Source organism: Rhyacophila brunnea, unplaced genomic scaffold (genome assembly GCF_057557595.1).
Source record: "Rhyacophila brunnea isolate RB1 unplaced genomic scaffold, BYU_Rbru_1.0 scaffold_5, whole genome shotgun sequence".
In the NCBI taxonomy this organism is placed as follows: domain Eukaryota; kingdom Metazoa; phylum Arthropoda; class Insecta; order Trichoptera; family Rhyacophilidae; genus Rhyacophila; species Rhyacophila brunnea.
The window spans coordinates 10,075,070-10,101,116 of record NW_028233170.1 but is presented as its reverse complement, the minus strand read 5'-3'; the positions used below and the strand labels follow the sequence as shown (position 1 = coordinate 10,101,116).

Here is a 26,047-nt window from a genome sequence, read left to right as displayed (position 1 = left end):
TTATTGCGAAGAAGAAAAAGAGTCGTATTTAAAAGGCGAGCTTATACAATACTTTCAACAAGCCCATTTTACGGGTTCCTGTCATGTCAGGTATGTCAAAATTCAGTGTTGTAATACTAGAAATATTTCCCCAAATACTGGAAATTATGTTTGTATATTATAAAGTTATGTGTATCGTAATCTATTTTATTAATATTTTTAGACGTATAATAATTAAGTATAAATGATCATTAGTTAGTTAATGAATTGTCCTATTTTTTCCTAATTATTTTCCTAATTTTTAAACCGATAAGTAGGTACATATTGTTTTAAAATTTATGTAAGGTGGATATAATTTAATTTATAGAAAATTATTTTCACAGTATGTGTTTCTACAACAATTTTACTAAAAATACGATATAAAGACATCATTTGTAAATTATAAAACATGTGATTGGGTCATCAATATAATATTGAATATGTTATATCTTTCACTTCTACTTTTTTACTCATAATTTGTGTTCTAGTTATTTAATTAATAAATACCTGCAGCAATATTATCAGTTAATGTGGGTTCAATGATACATTTTCTTCCAAATTCAATAATTACGCTGTATTAATTAACCTAATATAATAGTAATAATTAAGAGGTGAAATTATTTGAAAAAAAAAATTCTATTGATATTTATTGAACAATAATTAGACTTATAAATTAATGTACCTACTTATAAACTTACTGAAAATAGAATTGATATAAACTTAAAACCTAATTTCGCGGGATATGTTTTCTCAAAAAATGACAACACTGTGAAATATTCTATACGCGATAAGAGCGACTTCCTGTTGTCGCCGAAATAATGTTGTCGTACAGTAGGTATAATAATTTAATTCAAATCTTTTTTTATTTTCCGGCGCGGATTTTCACGTATAGTAGTAAATTCTTTCTCTTGGTCTAGATTAGGCATTATGTAGCAACTGAAAAATTATGACGAAAAACATTTAAGCGACTAAACGCATCGCTTATCGATTCAGCCTTGCGGTCTAGCTGCTGTCAAGAATTTTGTTAATTTTTTTATCATTTATAAAATTTATGATACGACTCTAAAACTTTTGCTCGAATTTTACCGTGCGATAATAATATATGATCTATATTAATTTATGTTTCACTTGCATTGATATTATAAAAAAAATGCAATTAATACATCAAGATTTTTTTGTGATTTATAGTTATATCTACAAGCAATCATAAATCATAAGACAGTGAATGAGCAAATACATAATACATTATTATTATTATCTATGTTTCACAATTCAGTTGATGGATTTTAGAACTACATATGATTTAGTTATTATGCTTTAAATGAAATGAGTAAAAAAAATAAGATTCATAATGTACGAGTACCTATACCTACTCTTTATGATTAAACGCTTAAAGCGATTCGTTTGACAAGCGATGTAGATTTTTTTACATGTATTTTAATTAATATAAATTATATGGGTGCGTAATATGAATCTCATTCATTCAAGTGTAAATCCCAATTTCTGCTGCATACTGGGTAATATATAACAATGTATAAGTCTAACATACGTCTTACGAAGATTGGTTATTAGCAAAGCTCAATTTGAATGAATATAAAACATATATAATTTAGAAAAACACTTTCTGAGAGAGTATATTATTATAACCAATAGAAAAAATCTTTTTGAAAAAAGTAAGCCACCCCGGCCGGGAATCGAACCCTGCATCTCCACGGGTTTACGCCCCAATCCGTCGCATTTAACCAATATGCTACCGCGTGACATACTAATTGCGACAAATTTTAACTATTAGTCAATTTTAATACCTACTCAGGAAGAGCGCTGATGAGTAGGTATTAAAATTGACTAATAGTTAAAATTTGTCGCAATTAGTATGTCACGCCGTAGCATATTGGTTAAATGCGACGGATTGGGGCGTAAACCCGTGGAGATGCAGGGTTCGATTCCCGGCCGGGGTGGCTTAATTTTTTCAAAAAGATTTTTTCTATTGGTTATAATATACTCAGAAAGTGTTTTTCTAAATTATATATAATATTAATACTTTCGACCGAAGGTACTTGATGGAATTTGAATTTAAATTCTAATGGATTCAAGCTCTGTACTATTCCATTTAAGTCGTTTTTTGCGACCCGGGTTTCGCCTTTCGGCATCTTCAGGCGTCGTGTACGTCGCAAAAAACGACTTAAATGGTATAGTACAGAGCTTGAATCCATTAGAATTTAAATTATATATGTTCAATAATGAGAATGATATATTCTTAAATCTTGTGAATTATTGGTTGAATAAAAGAAATAGTTAATTATGAATGAATAATTTGATGGACGTCAAAGAGAATATTAGCAACATACATATCTTGGATATAGACATTCAATTTATTGGTTTGAAAAAATGGTACTTGCCAATTAGACCGGCGCCACACGACAAACTGAACTAAAACCTAATACAACCCTTCTTATTATGTTGAAATATGATTAGTTCACTCAGCGGACTGGAATTAATTCAGTTAGTGTACCGCAGCAATCCAACATTTATTTTCGTTAAGGTGCGGTCAATGTTATATGACATGGTTTTTTTTTATTATTATTATAACGAGTTTTTTACCTAACCCTAAAGAAAGAGCGGCATTCGCATTTATACATATTACAGTACACTTCATCAACAAATTATAAAATGCATGCTTTGTGCATCCAATTGAAAGTATCTTATTAGCCCTGTTTACGTTCGGGCCTTGCCTGGTTGAAACCGGTTTCAAAATGGTCGTTTTTCGTGAAGAAAGTGCTAACATACATAGTTCAATGATGTAAATAGTATATTATACTATAATTATTTTACGCCAAATAAATCAAAAATACTAGAATTTTGAAGAATTTGAAAAGAAGAATCGTTCTGTGTACTTTACTAGGTACAGTATTTTACAAAATACTCTAATTATATATTATCTTTGTATTAAAATCAACATTATAAAAATATAACAACACTAATTTCCGTGAAAAATAAAAAAAAATATTTGACGTATAAGTGTGGACAGTTGACGCAGTGCGTAACACGCTTTTCATAAAAAACATGCGCAAAACTACTCGGTGTTAAAATCAAATTTAAAGTGAAGTGGAAAATGAACAAATCAAATAAATATAATGTAGACATAGATTATTAGAACCAAACGTAATTCTCCATGCCAACCCACACGCAGGATCTTTTGGATATGTATTACTTTTTCGATTTTATGATACAGTGCTAAAATAAAGGACTGTCTACTAAACACGGTTCTACGAAAATAATCGCTTTAATATAGCGGTTTGCGATTTTAGAATAGGTACATTACATCACAACAACAAAAAATACAGTAATGAAAGAAAGTATTGCATTGCAAATATTTTAAATGCAGTAGGTGTTTAGAGACAGTATTGCCACATTTATTGGTTGCAATTTATTAAAAATACATTCAATGATTCTTTGAAAACTGTTATGTCATGTTCAAAGAATGATATTCGGTCTGCATGATTTTTCAACAAAATAGCAAACACTATTAGTCAAAGTTTAAATTATTCATAGTTTCGTTTTATATTATTAGTTATTATTGTGGTCAATTCATTGTTTTATATTTGAATGCCACTGACTAAAAAGTGAAGTTGTCAATATGAAACGCAATAAAAAAAAAATTAAAAAAACACATCTTAAATTACGAAGCGCCTGCTCGTCACGGTGAAAGAATTTTCCCATTATTTTAATGCAACGCGTTTTACAGATTGTCGCACTTCACGTAAGTATAATAAATACTAATATATATAATAAGAGAGTTTTTCTAGATATCACGCTTACATTGTCGTGATGCAAGACTGACAATTTATTTGAGAGTGTCGAAAACCATTTTAAATTGTATCAAATGATATCAAAACTAACCGCCTCTTTCACGATATTATTGTATTTTATGGCGGCCATTTAATATAATTAAACGTCTTTCAGGCTTCAGTTACGTTTAGTTATTGTGACAACACCGAAACCGCAGCGTCTGATTTGTAGTATAACCTACTAAATCGGTGATTCTTACCATGATAATGAATCTATAACAAAAATTGAGAATATCCGCCATAGTCAAATCTTTCTTCTTGCAACCACTGATCCCCGATCCGCGTGTTCAGTAAGTGGGCTCGCACAGAACTCGCCGCATGCGTCTTACGACGAATTCGTCGATGTGACGTCATCGTAAACCAAGAAACAAACGTTATCAAATGGAGCTTCGCAGATTGGCCGATGCAACTGCAACTCTGCGACCCTGCGACATTCGTCTACTTGCATTGGCCAAAGCCTGCATGTCGATCTCGAAAAATGTCGGCTCCGCGCAAGCGCACAGCCTGCGGCCATCGGCCATTTCTGTCTCTGTCTCTGTCTACACTGTCATTGCTCGCTCATCGCTGGTCACCGCGTTTGACGTTTGTTCATACAATCAACACAATAAAAATGGCAGACGAGAGACTTCTCCTTTTTCGCGTTTGACGTTTGCCGCTAGACAGATGTGCGAGGTTGTAGCATGCAACATTCGCCGTCAGGCACACAAGGCGAGTTGTGATGTGCGAGCCGGCTAACATCTACAGAAAAACGAATTAAGTGCCATACGCATAGTGACATCGTATGGAAGCAAATCGTGGACACTGACCCTCGTTCAACAGTCAGCGAACTATCGCTATCGTGCAGCGATTATCCATATTACATACACGTTGATGATTGTTGACGAACAATGTTAGCGCAACTTTTACACAACGTTATCGCGAAAAAGTATTCACTCAGTGACGTCCCTAGACAAAATGCCGCCCCTAGGCAGCGCCAAAATGCCGCCACATTTTTTTATAAGTACAATATTTTTATCATCCTTTCATAACTCCAATATCTAAGAAATGTGTTGTATGAATACATTACTAACAAAATGTATACCACTAAATGCCATCCCTGCTTCAATAGACAATTAATAGGTATTGCGAGTCCACGGTTTCAGATACATTAAAAAATACGCCTTTCAACAAACTTCCAAAACTCGCGAGTGACTAGCAAACATTTTACACAAAATTGAGTAGTTATGTACCTAGATACCTATAATTCGCAAATCTGCACGTGGTATTGTTGTTCACCAAAGACGTGATGTCCAAGGAAGACGAAAGTAAACTAGAGATTGCGAACCCAGCAAAACATTACAGTTCTATTACAACTTTTATAGTAATTAATACATTTTGTTTCCAACCAGTGAGATGAACTTTTTAATGGAAAGATATTTCCGTTATTACTTAGTTTAGATGGCTATTTCTATATATACCTAATGATTCTCCTCGATTTGCCGCCCTTCGGGTAACTGCCGCCCCCAAGCGACGCTCAATCTGCCTACCCCCACGGGACGGCACTGTATTCACTTCGTGTAAAACGGGGTTGACAGTAAAATTATCTGAACTGATATTTGAGAGGAAGATTCTGCGGCCAATATAATATAAACATTTTAGTTAAATATGCAGAGAAATCAGGTATAATGACGAGTTGTACCGCATGCACCAAGATTCAAAACTCTCCACCACATAACTCCCGAGTTTGAACTGTTCAAACCATGATTCAGTACTAAAAATGCTCGTTGCGAATCTAAGAGTAAATAGATTACTTGTAAGACCACATGTGTGATGGCATGACATGGGCAAAGTCAATATTAGAGCCCTTCTTAACATTCATTTGTGACTGGAGGGGTTCGTAGATAATCACGACGGCGCCTGGGAAGAAAGTGTTGGAGAAGGTGAAGACTTGTGTTGGGCTGTAAATATCTACCAAAGCACCATAGGTGTTGGGTTTCTTCAACAACTTTTCACCTGTCCTTGTTAAAATTTGCAGTATCAGTAGTGAATGTAGGCTGTTGAGATAGGACACACTAAAATTTATCAGTCATACTTATTTGATTTCATTGAAAACCTTGCCAAAAGCAAACCAATATAGGATAAAAAAAATCTTATATGTAAAATACCTAAAATTATGCCATTAAATCATACATAATTTTAGATATTTTATACACAGAAGATTTTTTTTATATACCTATTATGATTTGGTTTATTTTAAAAACTAATTAACACCATCTGCAATTTGTATTCTTGGTTCAATAAAAACAAAAAGGAATACGTATGCCTGACAAAGTTAATTGTGAACTATTTATGTCGGATTTCTACAGGCTACCTCCACTGCCGTATAGTATTGAGATATCATGTCTAAATAAAACACTTTTAAATACTTAAAAAAACCACTGAACACAATGGAAAAATGTTAGCAAGTAAATAAGAAATACTATCAAATATATTTATATAAAAGTATGACTGATCGTAGACTAGCAAGTAGGTGCTCGTAGGTATCAAGTCGTACCTATCGAATATCTGATTATAATGACAGCGTTATTGTCAAATATTCAAACATCAAATTAATGTTATTAATGAATTTCATAAAATTGGGTCTTCAATGATCCACGAACTACGCGTTATTTTTTTATCTCAATGCTATACGGCCACATCTTGCCGGTAAGATAGCTCAAGGTGAACCATAGACTAATATACTATCTACTAAACTGTGCTACGGTGAAATGTAAGACGTACAATTTACATTTAACCCAAGTGTCCACTGGAAAGTGCTGTCATTGTTAGTTCTTCATTTCACTTTTTTCTTTAGATTCATAAATTATTATGTTACCTATATTACATTATAGAAACAAGATAACTCATGCATAATCCTGATAAAGCCATATATATACGCCGATCGAACAAAATGACAGGTCGCGTTTCATAATCATTACCTATACGAGAAAAATGTCACATATTATGACAGTAAAACGGTCGTGTCCGAAGTGAACATGTCGGATTACTACCATGTCGCAACATCCTGTCTGCGGTAGAATTTATATTTACCAAGTGATATTGTAATACCGCACCACATTATAAAAATTACACATTACTAGTTGCCAATCTTGCATTGAAAACCGAGTCATGAATTATTTACAACCATTCAAAATAAACATATAAACTCTGCGAATTGTATTTTTTTTTTGAATAATATACTTGTTTAAATTATCGTGAAAATAGGTACACCGTAAAGATAGATTGGTTACATTTAATGGATTCAATTTTCTATTAGCAAAGACTGCGCATTGAATTTTATTTGCCTATTGTTCTCTTGTAACATAACAGTAATATTGAAAGATAAAATGGGTGTGCATTCATTATAAGGTGTATTATATTAACATAATAAGATATAATATCATCATTACATAAAAACAGATAGTCTGACTGAAAGACTTCAATGTAATATAAATAGTTTGATGAGAAACGAATTGAAATCTCTGAAATAATATCGTCACCTCAATACTACAACTAGATAACTTGATTTTCACTGATTTAGAGAATAGCTGTTGATTATGATTCTACATTTCTTTCTCTAAAAAATGATAAAACTATGTAAGTCAGAAAGTTAATGGGAACTGTATTAATTTTGTGTTTGAAAGTATTAGATAAATTTAAAACCATAAATATTAACTTACAATATTTATTCATACAATTGAGCATTATTTAATTATTGCCAATTAGACAAGCACAATTTTACATTTTTATTTTAATTAAAATAATTACAAGATAAAAAGATCTTTTTATAACATACTTACAACGTTTTAAAATTTTCTGTTGAATCATATAAACTTGACTTGACTAGCATCAACGATCAAAAAAAATTGTACTTGATAGAAATAATACTGAAATGTCATCTTAACATGTCATATTGATTTCCATAGTAACGCACGTATATATTAATAATTTAGTTGCTATGATCCCAGACTAGCAACCAATAATGGTATCGAAATAACTTTTTATACAAAACAGAATTAACTGAAAATGAATTCAATTCTACTTCAAGATGGCTAGAAGCATTAAAAAAATGCATTGACATCGTGTTCTGATATATTCTAAAAGTTTCAAATGTCTAGCTAGTCGGGAAATTGGTTAAAAATCGATTGCAAGATTTGTACCGGAAAAATAAGAATACGAGCTAAGAAAAACGTTGTAAAATAGCCCAGATTAATGTTAATCAATAAAGTTTAAATTTTATTTTCCCGACAATGATCAAATTAGAGTTATCTAGTTGTAGTATTGAGGTGACGATATGTATTTGGCAGTATTAATTAAAGCAGAATAAATTATAATACATAATTATTGTAATTTATTCGAAGCAGTGACGCCCTCAGGCTAAGTTTTTAATCAGTCATACACACCATATATTGAGAATTCGAACATTTACATTAAACCTACGCTCAAACAGTGATGGTTTTAAGTAGGTACATGGAGATCGGTGGCGCCCTTGCGAACATGTTGCCTGTACGATAAACCGAAAAAGTTGTAATATTTGTATTCATTTCTTCATTCGTCGCTCTTTATACTGTATTGCCCTTAAGCAACGCATGACCTGCCTTCTTCCACGGGACGCCATTGATTCTAAATACACAAAATTTTTTGATGGGATTGTAAATTTTACAATACTTACCTTTTTTTTTAATTATTAATACTTAACTATGTCCTTGCTTTTTCGTACAAGGTGGTTGTTAGTAATTTTGAACAATCACAAACACCCAGGCTTTGAGAAAAACACATAAATATTGTGTTCTCACTGGGATCGAACCCAGTATTCTCGGGTGGATGTCCGCACTGGACCACGAGAGCCGCCTTACAATAGGTACCTTTAAATACGCAATTAATTATGAATATGTACCTAGTACTTATAGTAGTAAATCATTTATTATGCAACTATAACGTTATGTATTGACAGAAATAAATGCAAAGTGCATACCAGGCGGCGACATTCATTACCGGCATCTGGAATTCTCTATTTTTACTTTTGTTTAAAAATAAGCCACGTTAAATATTTATTAATCCTATTTTTTTCTTGAGGTGTAGGTACATACCTGAAGCGAATTTTCCTAACATACCTCGCGGGTCTCCGTTTGGGAATCACTGTTCTAAACAAATGATTGTAATATATTATGTCCTATTTTTTGCATTATGAAGGTAGTATTTGAATCTTATTAATAGCTATGAATAAAATTAGTGTCACTGGAGACGTTTCTACTACACATAATATCACCTGTCTATTCTCCAGAACAAAAACTCCATTCGAAAGTGTTTGATTAATTCTACGATTCGAGATGTTGTACGTTTAGTTGAACATTTCGATTATCAATGATAATATTTGTATCACGTTGATTTCGAAGAGGAGGAAAGTGTTAGGCGTTGAGTGTTAAGACAACAATATCGTGTGTGAAAGTTATTTCTATTCTTTGATCATGCATCCATCGCCCACGAGAGTAATTCTTATAATAAGAAAAAATTGTGTTGATCGAAATTCATTAATTCGCTTTACTTTCGTTGATTGAGTATACCTAATTTATAGATTTGTTCTAGATGCAAATTAAAAATAGATTTGAGTTATTCTGTTTTTTGTGTACATGCACAGATTCAAAACATTTGAAAAATGCTATAGTTACCTTATATAGATTTGTCTTGAATTATCTGTAAAGCATGAGAGAAAACAAAATATGATAATGTGTAAGAAAGAGAGAGAGATAGAAGGAGAAGATTTATTAAACTTACCCATAAACACAAATTCTTAATTTGAAATAATTACAAGATAAAAAGAAATTTTTATATACAACGTTTTTAAATTTTCTGTTGAATTATTGTGCTCAATATGCTCAAACTTGTACTTCATATGAAGTAAATAAAAAACAAACAAACAAACGAATATAGAATACTGAAATGTTATTTTGATTTCCATAGTAACGCACGTATATATTAATAATTTAGTTGCTAGGACCACCCCCTTAGCAACCAATAATAGTCTTTTACTTTGTACGGATTTTTCTGAAATAACTTTCCATACAAAACAGAATTAACTGAAAATGAATTGAATTATGCTTAAAGATGGCTAAAAGTATTAAAATAATGCATTGGCATCGTGTTCTGATATATTCTAAAAGTTTCAAATGTCTGGCTAGTCGGGAAGTTAGTTAAAAATCGGTTGCAAGATTTGTACTGGGCGTATCCACCGGACAAACAAGAATACGAGCTAATAAAAACGTTGTAAAATATAAGTATGAATAAAGGAATCGTTTATTTTAATAGGGTCATGAAAGAGTTTGACATATGCTTACAATGCGGTTACACTCGATTATAGCATATATATATATATATATTATATAGAAAGTATTAAACTATATTACAATTTATTTGTGACAGATTAACGGTAATCTATAAAGAAGTAGGTATCTGGTGTCGGGATAGGAAACACGATTTTCAAAATGATAATATATTATATTCGAGCACGACCATCTAGGACTGCTCGCTGATGGGATCCTACTGAGAGGTACTGTTTGCTAGGCTCCATCCTCATACGGACCTAATCGGCCGAGTTGACTTAGTATAAAGCAAGACCAACTTTGAGGCATTTGAAAACGGTAGAGTTTCAGTACTCTGGTACAAAGGACACTTCTTAATTTCACTAAAGATAAATACGGTAGACCAAATCAAGATTCTTTATTATTTTAAAAACTGTTTCTTTAAGAGCGTACATAAGTGAAACGGCAAATAATTTTCAACAGTATGTGGAACGAAATTTCGCAGTCGTCGCCAATCGGAGACTGACAGTCGAGGTGTGAGCACGTTAATTTGTTTTGTGATGGCGTCGGAGGAATATATTCTTAAATCGTGTAAAGATCACTAAAAAACGTTCCGCATGTACTTGAAAAAGAAAACATCTCAATGAATGTACTATTATTATTACGAATTTAATAATAAACATAAGATTAAAAGGACGCATGTTGAATTTTTTAGACAAATTATATTTCGTTCGGCTCGCGTCATTTGTACAATCCGCGCATCGCCTAGTCACGATCTTTTTAGACCATGCCTCAGCTGAAGTATAGCCACGGTGCATTAGTTTAGTCCCGTGTAGCATCGCCTCGGGACAAGGGAGTATAGCACTGAAATCTTTTAATTCAGACACGTTTGTAGCGCCATGTAAGGCGGCCGTGTACAAATCGCGGCTTTTTAAAAGGGTTAACTAAAATCATTGACATTTTCTTTTAAAATTACTTTTGGATGTCATAATATATTCTTAATATTCTGTTATTTGAAAACAGCTCAACACATCGAATATGTCCCGATACCTCCTGATTGTTTTCAACAATTTGGTCTGCATTATATATATTTACGCTAGTCGTACAAGACGTAATCATAAATTGTAGGAAGTAACAGTTTATATATATAAGGGATGATTTAGACATGCCAAAAATAAGGCTGGGGTTGCACGATCGAGAGGACTATGACTGGACGGCTTGAATTGATGGGTGTGCGATGCAAACACAGCGACTGAAAAATCTTAAATTTCATTTTTTCCGAAAATAATATTTTTTGACATGTGGTATACCAGCTCTCATATACACAAGTCATCACTATACAATAATATTACGATGTTGAAAGTATCCATTGTTTTCGTTTTTTTAAAAAATCAACAGTAATAATTATACGAATGTTATCAAAACTCACAATAATTTGACTTCACTTATTCGTTTATTACATATAATTATTAGGTATTTGGAATGCACCTGACTCAAAGGTGAGCGCGTCGTATAATATATACATATACGTACAATCAAAGAAATAAACACCTTAGACATGATATACGAGAAACTTTCTTGACTTTTCTAGAGTCAACGGTCAATTGTTGTTTTTTGTTGTTTTATTAAATATCCGTAAAGAATTTAAAAAAAACACTTTACTTATGCTTCATTTGCTGGATTCCTTCATCATAATCAACGCCACTGTTTACTGTCTTTTATTGCCACGTATTTACTTCTGCTAAATTTTATTATCTCAGCGACCCAGCAGGCTCTGACTTTTAATATCACGAGTACCCAGTGACGTCCCGTGGGGGTAGGCAGATTGAGCGTCGCTTGGGGGCGGCGATTACTCGAAGGGCGGCAAATCGAGGAAAATCATTTGGAATATAAATAGAAATAGCTAAGTGCCTTCACTTAGTAACAACGAAAATATCTTTCCACTGGTTTTGTCGGCTTCGCGATATCTAGTTTACTTCCGTTGCCCTTCGACGTCCTTGGTGACCAGAACTGACACGTGCAGATTTGCGAATAATAAAATTACTGTGATATTTGGTTAGTAATGTATCCATACAACACATTTCTTAGATATTGTACTCATGAAAGGATGATAAAAATAATGTATGAACAAATGAAATTTTGGCGCTGCCTAGGGGCGGCATTTTATCTAGGGACGTCACTACGAGTACCTATACCAATGGTTGATGAGATTTATCCAGCGATGATCTGTTCTTCCAGCGTTATGGCCTGTTTATCTTTATAATGTCTTATCTAATCTAGTCTCGACTGCAATCATACTGCAGACCATACCTAAGTAAGATTTTATATAAATAATATTTTTTTTACTACTAACTGTTTCGTATCTTCAGTCGACATACGAAAAATTGTAACCTTTTCCACTTCGATTTTTATAAATCAATATTTTCCATGCATTCTTAAATGGCCTGGATTTAAGAATCACGAATGATCAAATAGCTTTTTTTATCTAATTGTGTAATTGGCATGTAAATCTTAATTTCCTTACCACTTATTGAATAGGTACTATGTTGACTACTCTTATTATTATTAGAATTTGATTTCATGTGTAATTATTTAAGTAAAATACAGCTATGCCAGAAATTTCCCAAAATAACGAATTGCGTACATGACCAGTAACGTGTGTATGTGTCTCTATATTTATCAGGCGTAAATAATTAAACCAGTAAAAGTGATGCGTACACAAGTGGGCAAGTAGGTATATAAAATTTAATGTAACCGTAAATCGAAAGGTCACGAGTTGATCTTTGAGCAGATCTCGCGAACACTTACCTGCGTTGTATGCGCTCAGCTGACCAGGTGCGGCGGTCCGACTTCTTTCGTTTCTACACGCATAGCGTAAACAATTTCACCAGGAAAGAGCCGAATTGGGTAACAAAATAAAATTATATTATTAAAAAGTCCTCTCACGCATTACAAGAAAAAGTGGCGCCATTTTTCGAGGCTCACGCGTATGCCGGCGTTTTTTGATGCGCTTAAAAAACAATAGTGTGTAACGGCGCAACGTATTTGATTGTAGATACCTCACTTTTATTGTTCCAATTGTTTTATTGTCCATTATAATATAAAAGTAATTGTAGATAAGTACATAATAGTTCATTTAACGTAAAATTTTTCAAAGTTATACAGTATTATAGTTAATTTAACGTAAACGTGAATTTATTTTGTAATTTTTTAATTTATTAGACGTAATTTTCTATTTTATGAAGACTGATTAAGTATACTTATGTATCCTTGAAAAAATAGACTAATATTCGATTTCACATCATTCCCTTAGGATGATGGCTTTTATCCTATACCGACACAACGCTGTCTTAATTGCGAATAATAATTGTTTATTAATTACTACACTATCTCATTTTTTTTTAAATTCCATCTAGAAATATCAATTAACTTTGTAATTTAAATTGATGCTAATAATGACTTGAGTGAATGAAATGAATTGGAATGAAGTGAATGAAATGGGAGATGTAAGTTTGAATCTTTCATTGATTATAATATCTATTGTCGCATAGAGCTGGGTTTCGGGAATTTCCCGACGGGAATTCTCGAAAAATTTTCAAGATTTTTCTCTTTCTTTTCTCGGGATTCGGGAATTCTTTATTATCAAATATTAATTGAAAAAACGATTTTCTATGTGAAAATAGTGGACAGAAAACACAAAACGTTCAAGGACTGATCGGGGCATTTAACACAATAACACAAAGACAACGTCGACTCAAAATGAGCGCAATTAATTTTTGCAATATCAGGGAATTCTGCGTCTTAAAAGTGTACGCGATTGTCAGACGCAGCGATTGACAGTCTGTGTTTTTTGAAATTCTATTTTAATAAGTAATGTTTTGAATTATTTTTGTTTCCCTACGTCTATTTTGTTTGTCTTCTTACATGAGTTGGTCTGTTTTTACACTGATTATAGGATTTTTACAGGTTTTTTTTTACATTTCTCGAGAATTCTCGAGAATTCTTTTCTGGAAATCCCGAATATCGAGAATTCAAAATTTTATCATTTCGGGAAATCGCGAATCTCGAGATTGAGATTTTCTCGGGAAATACCCAATTCTACCTACGCATAATAAAAAAAATATCGTTAACATTTCTTTGTGCAATGACTTTAATAAATTACTCCAGTGAAATATAAGTAGGTATAAGAAACTAAGTAATACCGCATTTTTTTATCGACAATGCGATTTTGAATGAACATGGTGTTTACATATTTTGTTACGTCCAAAATAATTATTTTTAAAATCGATTTGCCTCTGTTCGCTAAGCATTGCAGTAAATAATGATACTAAGTACTGTTGCAAGCCCAATTATAAATGCATAAAATGAAAATATATTTTTTACGAATAGCAGTTCGTACTATCTCGTTCTAAATCATTACTACCATGCTTTTACGATTAGTAATGGGTTCAGATCGACTGTCCGCTTTTCCACTTTTTAATACGTTGTTAATAAAACCATTAATTGTAATAATAATACGTCAATGTTGATAATACACTATGTATATTTCGTGGATACATTGTGAATAATACACAACAATCATAATATTGGGTAAATAGAACCTAAAAACAATATGATGAAGTGGGGATATTACGATTATCCTTCAAACTGAGAATGTAACTAGAGACACTACGGAACATATTGTAATGATCTGTTCGCTTGTTACATCCAGCTGCGTCATCGATGAGAATGTATTGAAGGGTTTGTTTACACGGAAATAATCATTATTAAAAAATAATATAATCAATATTTATAAATTAATAATACACATCATTTATATACTTTTATAACTGGTTTAAAATGTCTTGAGGCACCTTTTAAATTTTCTAACAAATCGGTTGCTTCATTTATGTCAAAGAAAATCGCCGCTGATAATAGTGTTATATTCCTATGAATTTTGTTAATTAAGATTCATATTGTTATGTTGGTACTGAACACAAAAAATAGACGTAGTTTCATTTGTTTCCCGGCTTTCTATTTACACACGTTTATATTTGAATTTAATGATCACGGTTAATACTATTTGTTTATTATTTTCTAACTTCAGATAATTAGTAATGAAAAATAGAGAAACATTTTATGTTATTCAGTTTGTTAATTGGACACGATTTTTTCATAATATATTATCTAGCAATTGTGTTGAATCACTGACGCACGGATATTTTATAATAAACAAAACGCCGTTTTGCTTTAAGTAGATGCGAGAAACGATATTTTTGTCTATGATTTTTTTTAAAAATTATATTCGCTCGATGAAAAAAAACAAAACGTCTAGTTATGCTTCAGATACGCTGCGAATCCGTTTTAGGACGGTGGTTGTGGTGTAACATCTAATAACATTAACAACTGAAACAAAACCGTGATTATGATTTGATAATAATTACAATGTGTTGTAATACTATTATTGTTTATAACTTTGTACAGACAGGCGGGAAAATTGCTGATTACCGCCGCATCGTAAATATATATTATTTATCATTGCTAGAACAGCTTGCTTCAACGATGGTATTGTGGGGAAACCCTACGTCTATTATCTGGCGGGAGACAGTTTTTGGTAAGTGACTAGTGATATTATAATGTATACCAGTCTTTCTCAAAGTGGGCGATAACGCCCCCTTGTGGGCGCTGGAGGCTTTCAGGGAGGAGGTAGAAGGTTCAAAGAAAATTAGCGGTCGTTCTAGAGGGGCGACTGCAGACAAATTCTATCCATAAAAATCCGACGGAATCTAGACATGACACCACTTGAGATGCGATTTACTACTCGAATGCTTGAAGTCCCGTATAGACGGTTAAATTAGAGTCGCTTAGTAGTGATTTCCGATATTTGTTTTCATACAAAAATTTTAGGTGTCAATTTGTAAAAACTGTTTTTAAGATACGCAACAGATGGTAATGTAAAAAGGTAAGTTAAAAAATATGGGGGTCACTTGATTTTTTTAAATCTCAAAGTGGGCGGTGGTCGAAATAAGTTTGTAGAACCTTTGATGTAGACCATACAATTTATCAAAATTTTATGGTAATTTCCATTTGAATTTTTTTTTTTAATCAATATACACAATTTTTAAGAATTCAAAGATAAAAATCCGTTATGTGAACGAAATATGCGTTCGTTGAAACTTCAATTTTGATTTGATCAATGCTTCCTGGTCATTAATTATTTGTTCTTGAATATTATATTATCGAAAACAATGGTTTATATTTCGTTGGTCTTCCCCCATCGCCATTAATCATTATATATAATATGCCAGATCGCCTCCTCGCTATTTTGACATAATGTATTTTCAAAATCATGTATTGAATTTACATAATTTGAAAACATTTCAGGCTGGAATCCAGCAGATACAGGTTCAAGCCCCGACGGGTGTCGTTTTTTTCTACAATATGATTTTTTCTAGTGTGTATATGCATGAGATGTTTTCAAATTATGCATATTAAATATATTGAATATTACATTCTCAAATCGCTGCATCTTATTCGCTGAATAAAACACAAGATATAGTTTATTATCAATCTTAAACGTCAATAATGTGAAATTATTTATGAGCGTTTCCTATAATTTACGAGGATAGAGCCTAAACACATGAAACTGATGCAAAATAAGGATCCTTGTCTACTAATTACAACGTTTTTATTAGGTCGTATTTTTATTTGTCCGGTGGTTGTTTATCCGGTACAAATCTTGCAATCGATTTTTAACTAACTTCCCGACTAGCTAGACATTTGAAACTTTTAGAATATTTATCAGAACACGATGCCAATGCATTTTTTAAAAATACTTTTAGCCATCTTTAAGTAGAATTAAATTCATTTTCAGTTAATTCTGTTATGTATGAAAAGGTATTTCGGAAGAAATCCGTAATCCAATCCACTATTATTGGTTGCTAGGAAATTATTAATATATACGTGCGTTACTATGGAAATCAATATGAGTGTCAAAATAACATTTCAGTATTATTTATATCAAGTACAATTTGTTTGATCGTTTAAGCTAGTCAAGTCAAGTTTATATGATTCAACAGAAAATTTAAAAACGTGGTATGTAAAAAGTTCTTTTTATCTTGTAATTATTTTTATATAAACTGAGCAAGGAGTTTGAGAAATTTATATGACATGCACAAATATAATTTGCATGATGTTATTATAAATAAATCTGTTATTTCTGACAAACTCGAACTTGCTTTAATGATTTTAATAGAAAACACCACAGAAATAAAAATAAGTAGTTTATTAAAATCATATCTATGTATTTTTTAATTAAGTATAATAAACGAATGAAGATTACTATTATAAACGTGTACAAGGTAGAGCTACCATGGGTTAAAGGTAATCTTGTGGTGATAGCTGTTTACATGATGTAATTAAACAATTCCGCACACAAGTACATTAGGAACATGACAACGACGAATGGCATAGGAAAAACAACGTGGAAGTTAATTTATTAATGCGGTTTGATTTGTATTGGAATTGCCAGTACAGGAAAACTTTCCCAGAAATGTCACAATAATATGTGCCTACGGTATGTTTTCTCTTTTTCAATGATCTAATAGATTTATGCTGTAGACATATTGCAGAAAATCATAAGGATGCCCTTTAACACGCCGCCTTCAAATAAAAACATAAATACTACACGATTTACTCACATTAATTCCAACTATTTATACTATAACCATGACCCCCACATCTTGATGCGGGCCCCCAGACCAGGATGTTTGGCGGCCCCCCCCTACCTATCGCTAAGGTTACAGGCAGTGTGATGTTCTACAGTAGTGTTTGCCACAAGGTCAAATTAAGGGCGTTCCGAGTATTTTCAGCGATTTTTTGTATTTTTAAATAAATCCACTTGACATATTGAATTGTCGTCACTCGGCATCATATTATGAAGCAGTGATCTCGACCCCTTTTTGTGGTAACCAAGGAACATGTACCCCATCGCCATATTTTGATAAAGTAGCCATTTGTATGAGTAAGGAAACACAATTATCTTTTAATTATATCAATCCTAATATCACATTTAATTGCATCATACAACGACATATTTTAAAATGATACCGTGAAATAGCACCGCAGGCGACTTTTTTACTATTAGAGCAAGTTTGGGGTGTGTGTTTATTTCATTTAACTGGTCGACCCGTCACGCCGGGCCCCCCTTAGCCCGGGCCCTTAGGCTAGAGCCCTGTCATCCCCTCCTCCTTGTGGGGGCCATGACTATAACCAAGATCTAATGGCTACAATTTTAAAGCGTTGCATTGCATTTTAAAAACTTTATTCTAATATTTTTTTAACATTTTAGGAAGAATTATATCAGATTCTTCTGGCAGTGCAGGCGACTCATTTAGCTGTTGGTATCGTTACTTTCAAATGACACTAGTAACATTCCAAAGTGATTTCGTCGTGGCTGCAATGTCAGAAGAATCTGTCATTCCTATAAGACAGGTCATGAGATCATATAACAGTAGTGTAGTCAAACGGTAGTAAGCTTTGAGAAAATCACATAAATGTATTGTGATATCACCGCAGGGGCGATTTTCTTTGACACATTTCACGTAATTGATTCATCAGAATTTTAAAAGCGGGCCTCGAAACAGTAGAAACCAGTTGTAAAATTATTATTATCCACAGAAAAAACATATTTGTTTCCTGATATATCCTTTTCTCTCCCACTATTAGACGCATTATTCTCTAACATAGATTTTCGTAGCAATAGGCTTGGGTTTACATGATAACGGTTACGATGTGAATGAAGCACGTGCCGTGAAAATAAAACTATTTCATATTTGGTAAATGCAAAGTGATACGTCAGCTTTAAAATTATAATGTAACGAAAGAGGTTATTAAACTGTCTGCCACCAATTATTGATAATGCTGTAAGACGAAACCGGTCATAATATTACATTATAAGTGTTGAAGCGGCGGCGATTTTCTTTGACACAATTACGCATTCGTTTTAAGATTTAAAGGGGTCTCGAACCAGTCATATTAAAATCTTAAAAACATGCGTATTTTTCAGAGAATTCCTGCAACTAGTAGGTACCAAAAACACCCATGGTGGCCACGCGGCTTAAGCGTTGGACTATAACGCTGTGGGTCCCAGGCTCGAATCCTGGGTCTGGCAAGTACACAAATTGTTTTTCAACTTGTGTGTGAGTCAGGGTATGGACCTAATAGGTTGTGCAAGTGGCTGACATCCATTTCTCGTAAAAACAAAATCTGTTAATACAAACCTCTACTCTGTGGAGGCCCATATGATCCTATTAGGATCGGACATGGTCGGGGGGAAGTAGGTACCAAATGGGTTTATAACGTAACCACTGAAACATATACGTACTTGTACCTAACTAAATAAACCGTTGATATTATTATGTATCACCGCTGTATTCTTCAACAATAATTGGAGAGGAGATAGATACATTTTTATTTTTACTAGTTACGTTAGTAGTTAGAATGTATGGTTTTTATTTATATCCTCACCAGTCGGACCTCATCCTGAACAGTTGGACCCGGAGTCACCAAATAAAAAAAACCAGTGCTTTACACATTGTGGACCATGAGAGCATTCGCTGTATGTAGTCAAAGTCACCGAGCCACCGAAGTTGTGGATTTCATCTCAATAATTAGGACTAAATTAATTTTTACTTAGCGTACGTTTGGTTTACGGTGAGTGGGCATGAAATGATAAGATGCTTGACGATTCATGCTAGTATAACCTTAATTTATGTACATTATTATGTTTGTGTTAATGTTGATCTTGCTGTTTGTTTAAGCTTTAGAAATCAACTTGCTGTGGTATAACGTTTTTCTATTACTTTATCAATGGTGACGGAATTATGTTATTTACAATTCTGTATGAATATTCAAATGCACATTGTGTATACTAATGTCTTAGAAACGCACCTAATGCGTAAAATTCTCTCAACTGCCCGCAAGTAACTTCAATAAATAAATAAGTTTTCGCTTGCTTATAATGAACAGTGAAATATTAAGACGATACTTCAGTGAAACAGCAAATAATTTTCAACTATAGGCGCGACGAAATTTTGGACTCGCTGGCAGTCGGAGAGCGAACGTCGAGGTGTAATACGTCAATTTGTTTCGTGATGGCGACGGGGAAATTAATTCTTAAATCGTGTAAAGATGCTTGAAAAAGAAAACATGTCAATGAATATTATTATTATTATTAATATAACATACGTTAAAGTGCCCACCACCACCCGTCATATATGCACAACCGTGGATATGCACGGCCGCTTTTATGACGCTTTAAACGTGTCTGAAAGAAGTGATTTTAAGTGCTCATTCCGTCCCGAGACGGAGCCGCACGGGACTGATGCTGCAACCATGCACCGTAGTGCTTAAAGAAGAAAGTTAAGAAAGAAAATGTTTGTTTTTTGGACTGGCTCTGCTGTCCGCTGACGTTAAGCGCTTTGTGTACCCGCATACTGAGTATCACGAATTGAAATGGATGAGTCTACAGAAGAGTCAGGACTATCCCGCTCCCCATAAGACGCTGCAAATTTCTCGAATGCCGCAAAGTTGGCCTCGGTTGCTATCAGATCTCCATGACCAATAATTGGGCCCGTACAATAAACAGAACATTAAATGAACGCATGTTGGATTTATATGACAAATTATATTTCGTTTGGCATGCGTCATTTGCACCCGCGACCTGCAATCCGCGCATCGCTTAGCCACGATCTTTTTAGACCATGTCTCGACTGAGGTATACCCTTATCAAAATATGTAGGTATTAAAATAAACCGAATTTACATAAAATTATCGGACCGATTCAAAGCGAAAGAAAAGCTTGTTTATATCAGCTACGATATTCTCGTCTACTATAAAATCATGAAAGCCTATTTTATTAAGTTTGCTTGAAATTAATTTCATAGAGATGTACGCAACTTTTATAGAATATGTGGCGCAGTGGTACTTGTATGCAGTGTCCTGTAGGGGTAAGCAAGTCATGCGGTGGGTAGGAGGTTAAAATCTTCTGACAAATCGACTGCGTCATACGCGTCAAAGAAAATTGCCTCTGCGAGCGTTGGAAAACTACATGCAATATGACGTATATCATCTATCAATCGTTTAAAATACATTTCCATTCATTACAGATGTGCTATATGTACACTTGTGTAGTTGTCTCATTACTTAGCAACGTAGGTACAAATCGACGATCCTTTTGCATCCAACTTTCACTTGTCGTGAAGCATGATTCACTTTCTTGGGCACTTTAGCACACCCATGTCTCGCCAAACTAGTAACCGACTTCTGACAGTCATTTTCCTCGTATTATTTTTTGATACAAAATTATGCTTCTACATCTGAAATTCAATCAATTTGTGTCATATCTACTTTTGGCGATAGCTTATGAAGCATTGTATTGCCCACATAAAAATATCAATAGGTACCTAATCGTATCAAAAGAAATTACTTACATAATATTATAAAATACAAAATAATATTGTTTGTTTGTTACATTTAATTTAAAAACAATCCATATTACAATAATTTCTATTCTTTTGTTTGACTTTTACTCCTGTCAAAATTATTTTCATTTTGGCAGACCGTATACATAGGTCCTAATTACAGTTATTTTAATATATATATATATAATATATATATATCCACTAATAAATCAATAATTATTAGAAGAAAATACATAGTGCCAACCGCTGAAAAAACACGCGATTTTGACATGAGTCGAAAATGTGTAGGCATGTATAAAATGACTGAAAAAACGTTCATTGAGTCATGCAGGTGTCGATGCAGTGCGGTACAACGTCAGGTGACCTCATTGTTGTTCTGGTGATTTCGGCAGATTTTGCTAAATGACAATGTTCGTTTAAAGGTTTAAAATGTGCTACGGGATGGGACCATCAATCTGATAACATTTTAACATCAAGAAAAATGACATTACACACTTTTTTCCCGTAGCGGCAGCTTACTGTGACGTCACGTGATAGTACGCGACGTGCATCTTAATATAATCACAACTTTAGTCACCATTGCATTGCGGAATTAATTTTATTTTACCTAGCAATTATTCACATATCTAGCCCACTGCCCTGTCAGCCAAATTTGGTGGCCACTGTCATAATCGTGCTGTACTTCATACGATCTTCCAAACATTACATATATACTTCTCAAATGCAGTCTTATAATGTAGGAATATAATATTATATCAATATCTTTGTATTTATTTTAGGGATGGGCAAAAATCGTTAAGTAAGTACCTACTTAAAACAATATTTAACGCAAAGTTTCACAAATCACAATGCTTAACGTTATTTTATTTACTTACTTTCAAAATATGTTTATTTTTTAATGAGTTTTATAAACACAAATATTGACGTATCGATAAATAATGTAGGAATAAATCATTATTGTAATTAACAAATACTGCGTGTGTCAAAAATGTCGATGCGTCGTATTTCATTCGTGAATAATAATTGATAATTTTGTGTTTTTACGGAAGAGCTGTATTTTTTTGGAAAGCCAGTTCACCGTCGTCGGAACTATGTATGTCAATAATAATAGTGTGATGAGAATTTTCTAAAATTTAATGCGATGTTGACAGTGTTGGCGAAACAGAAACAAAAATATTGTTAAATCTCTTAGGCCGTGTCGGAGATAATATTTTTTTGACATGGCGACATTCACCTTGGCATAGGCTTTATTATTATTCTTAAGTCCCACAGCATTCACGCAGAGAGTTGATTGCTCTCTAATAACCTTTTATTATGAACCGTGTCGTGACATTTTTTCTCTGTTGAGCAGTATCACGTTATCGTGATTCCGCCTGTCGCTTAATTGAGATTAGGTTAAACTATTTTAAATAATAAATATATCACACCTACGAATTATAACAAAATTATCATATTAGTAAGTAAAATAAGCAGTAAGTAGTTACTTATACAGAAACTGGATATTTTAATATAGCAATGAGACACAGAATGCGTATAATAAGCTTTCTAGTATTCTGTAATTATTTTGAATTTATTTAAACATAATAATATTATCATCGTTGGGCTCTTAAAATCTCGTATGTGACAATATTGCCAAAAAGGTTAATTTTATATTTCCGTCCGTGTATAGTACATCGTATAGTACGTATATTTAATAAAACCCTCAAAATACATAATTTGAAAACAAATTACGACTAAATTAACTAGTAGTTTTTATAATATTAGTGCTATCAATAATTAATTGTATTCATTTTTGAATATCGCCACAGAACACATTTCTGTGATCCCTGGATATCGCATACCTACTTACTAACATACTTACTTACTAACTAAATCTGTAAAAACAACCTTATGCGCCCGTATAACATGGTAAAAAAATCTATTTGCACTTGCTAATAATTTAATAAACCATTTCTTTTATTCAACCAATAATTCACAAGATTTGAGAATGTAACATTCTTTATATTGAACGTACATAATTTGAAACTACCTAAAACGTAGTTTTTAAAACCATCAATTTTCTGTACCTATAGGTAGGTATATCTTCTAATATTACACAATTCTTCGATTTAACATAATATATTATTTTAATAAGAGCGTTATTTAGAACCCCAATATATTATGTTATAACTCGATAATGAGATGATGATTACCTTAGATTAATCAAATTATGCACAGACATAAAAGATTGACAATCTACCATCATTTTTGTGATTGAAAATCAGTTTTTTGCCTGTTTTTAAAATGTCAGTTTTGTTTGTCTCTTCGCAAGTTTTAACAGCTCAATGACGATCTCACCGTCAGTTTACAATCGTAACCCATTGTAACTATAGTTCTTATACGCTAACGGCTAAACTTGAAACGAAAACCGGTCAGCAATACCTGCATGCATTTAGTGCAAACAGCAGTTCCAAAATTGTTGTCAGCTTTAAAATGAACGAGTGAAGTACGTGCGCGTCATGGTCATTGTGTACATAAAACATGCATACTTAACCAACGACAAATGCCTCGATATGATTAAATGACCGAAGATCAATACAATGAACAATAATTTTATTGGATCGTACGTCATGTAAATGAATCCTTTGCGCATGCACCTACTGTAAAATTTGTTCGTAAAAAATATACTAAAATAATATATTATATGGCACCAGATTTTGGGAAACGCTGCCGTTAGTTAAATAAATGTGGTATTAAGTATACCATAATGTCTATGGTGTAATAGTATTGTAATATTGTATATTTATGAATAATTATACTACAAATTTCATAATAATTGGCTCCCGAAAGTAACATTATAATATTATGGTATTATTGTTAATTCTATGATTTTTCTTTGTCCACAGATGGGACCCAAAGAAACGCTTCACTTCAGAACAGGCAACGAAACACGAATGGCTGCAATCGTCACAAGTGAAGACGCCCTGCAACCAACCACCGAGCCCCTTGGCCGCCCCTCGCTCCACCCGTGACTTGCCGCCAATTCACGCAAACAAACCAGAAAATCTTCCATCACACAACAGAAACTCAAATCCAAAGATCGAGCCGCCAGCCTTCACCCAGCGAGTACCAGAAGTCCCAGCTAATTCATTGGTAAACAAATCAAGTACCATGACAAACAGCGTGAGCGACTTGGAATCGGCGCATCAGTACTCTCTCTACAGGCTGTACCACGGGAAGAAGACGCTAGCTAAAATAGGGGCCAGCAGTAGTGTTCACTCCCACGGCGCCATGCACCACTCCCAGTCCACTGGTGACGTGTCTGCCATGTTTGGCCAGGCGTGATATAGGTTAGAAGATCGTCACATGTCGCATAATCAGTATTGATTTGAAGACTCGAAGACGGATGAGTTTTTCGTTGTGATGGTCAGGCCAGAGGCAAGGGAATTGAGAGGATTGTAAGCTGAGGCAGTTTTGCGGTCTTTTAAGTCATAATCGATTTTGGGTAAATTCAGCGCTGTCATTCTATACAAGTTGTTTTGATTCGTATAGCAGATAACTGATTCTACGTTAGTATTTTTTTGTCCCAATAAGCGCATACCAATTTGAAATATTGTCTTGGATACGAGATGCTTGACTTGTAATAGGTATGTACGTAAAAGCCCGGTGATATGGGCCGTGCATTATCGATCATTGGTAGCTTATACCATATGTTACTATTATGTTATAATAGAGAAATCAATGAAGTTAATAACGTAATTATCCAATAAAACATAGTATGTGCGTGGTACAACACTGATAATATAATATATAATATATTACATACTATAACTCCGGCGACCATGTTTTCTTGAATAAAAATAACGGATAATCTAAAACATGTTAACTAATACATACCTACTAAAGAAAAAAATATTTAAAATGTGATGTTTATTAAAATATAAGTTAAAGGATTGACCACGCTACATGAGAAGTAACGATATGATTTAATATATTAGGTATGCTAAATTAAATTACAACTATACGAACGATCATTTTAAAATATTAACAAAAAATCATGAAACTGTAATGTGTGTGCATATGAAAGTAAAAAGATTTGAGTGGTTGTTGTTTTTATTTTCTGTTTTTTAAGCACTCGATAGATAATGAAGAATAAAGCGTGTGTTTCAGAAAAAAAGTAAATGACAATACACTCAAATAAAGTATTGTTCTTTTTTATAATAAAGGAAGCATGGTCACCGTAACTATAACACATTTTTTTTCCTATCCTACTTGCCTATTTTTCATAAAATTATGAATTCTAAACAATAAATCTTTTGCAAATACAATTATGAAAATCATTTTGATCAGATTTTCAAAATCATCAATACATCGTAAGTGACAGTGCTGGAAATTTTCATGTGAATGTATTTAATAAAGCAAC

At 33.2% G+C, this 26,047-nt stretch overlaps 1 protein-coding gene across 1 annotated transcript in view; it reads left to right on the top strand.

Moving 5' to 3' along the window:
• The window catches only part of Dyrk2 (Dual-specificity tyrosine phosphorylation-regulated kinase 2), a 173,848-nt gene extending 148,322 nt beyond the window's left edge, over positions 1-25,526 (top strand). Inside the window, exon 9 of the mRNA XM_085955643.1 lies at positions 24,531-25,526. Within this exon, the coding sequence (XP_085811769.1) occupies positions 24,531-24,969 (439 nt within the window). The 3' untranslated portion in view covers positions 24,970-25,526. The remainder of the gene's footprint in view (positions 1-24,530) is intronic.
• Positions 25,527-26,047: the final 521 nt, after the last annotated feature.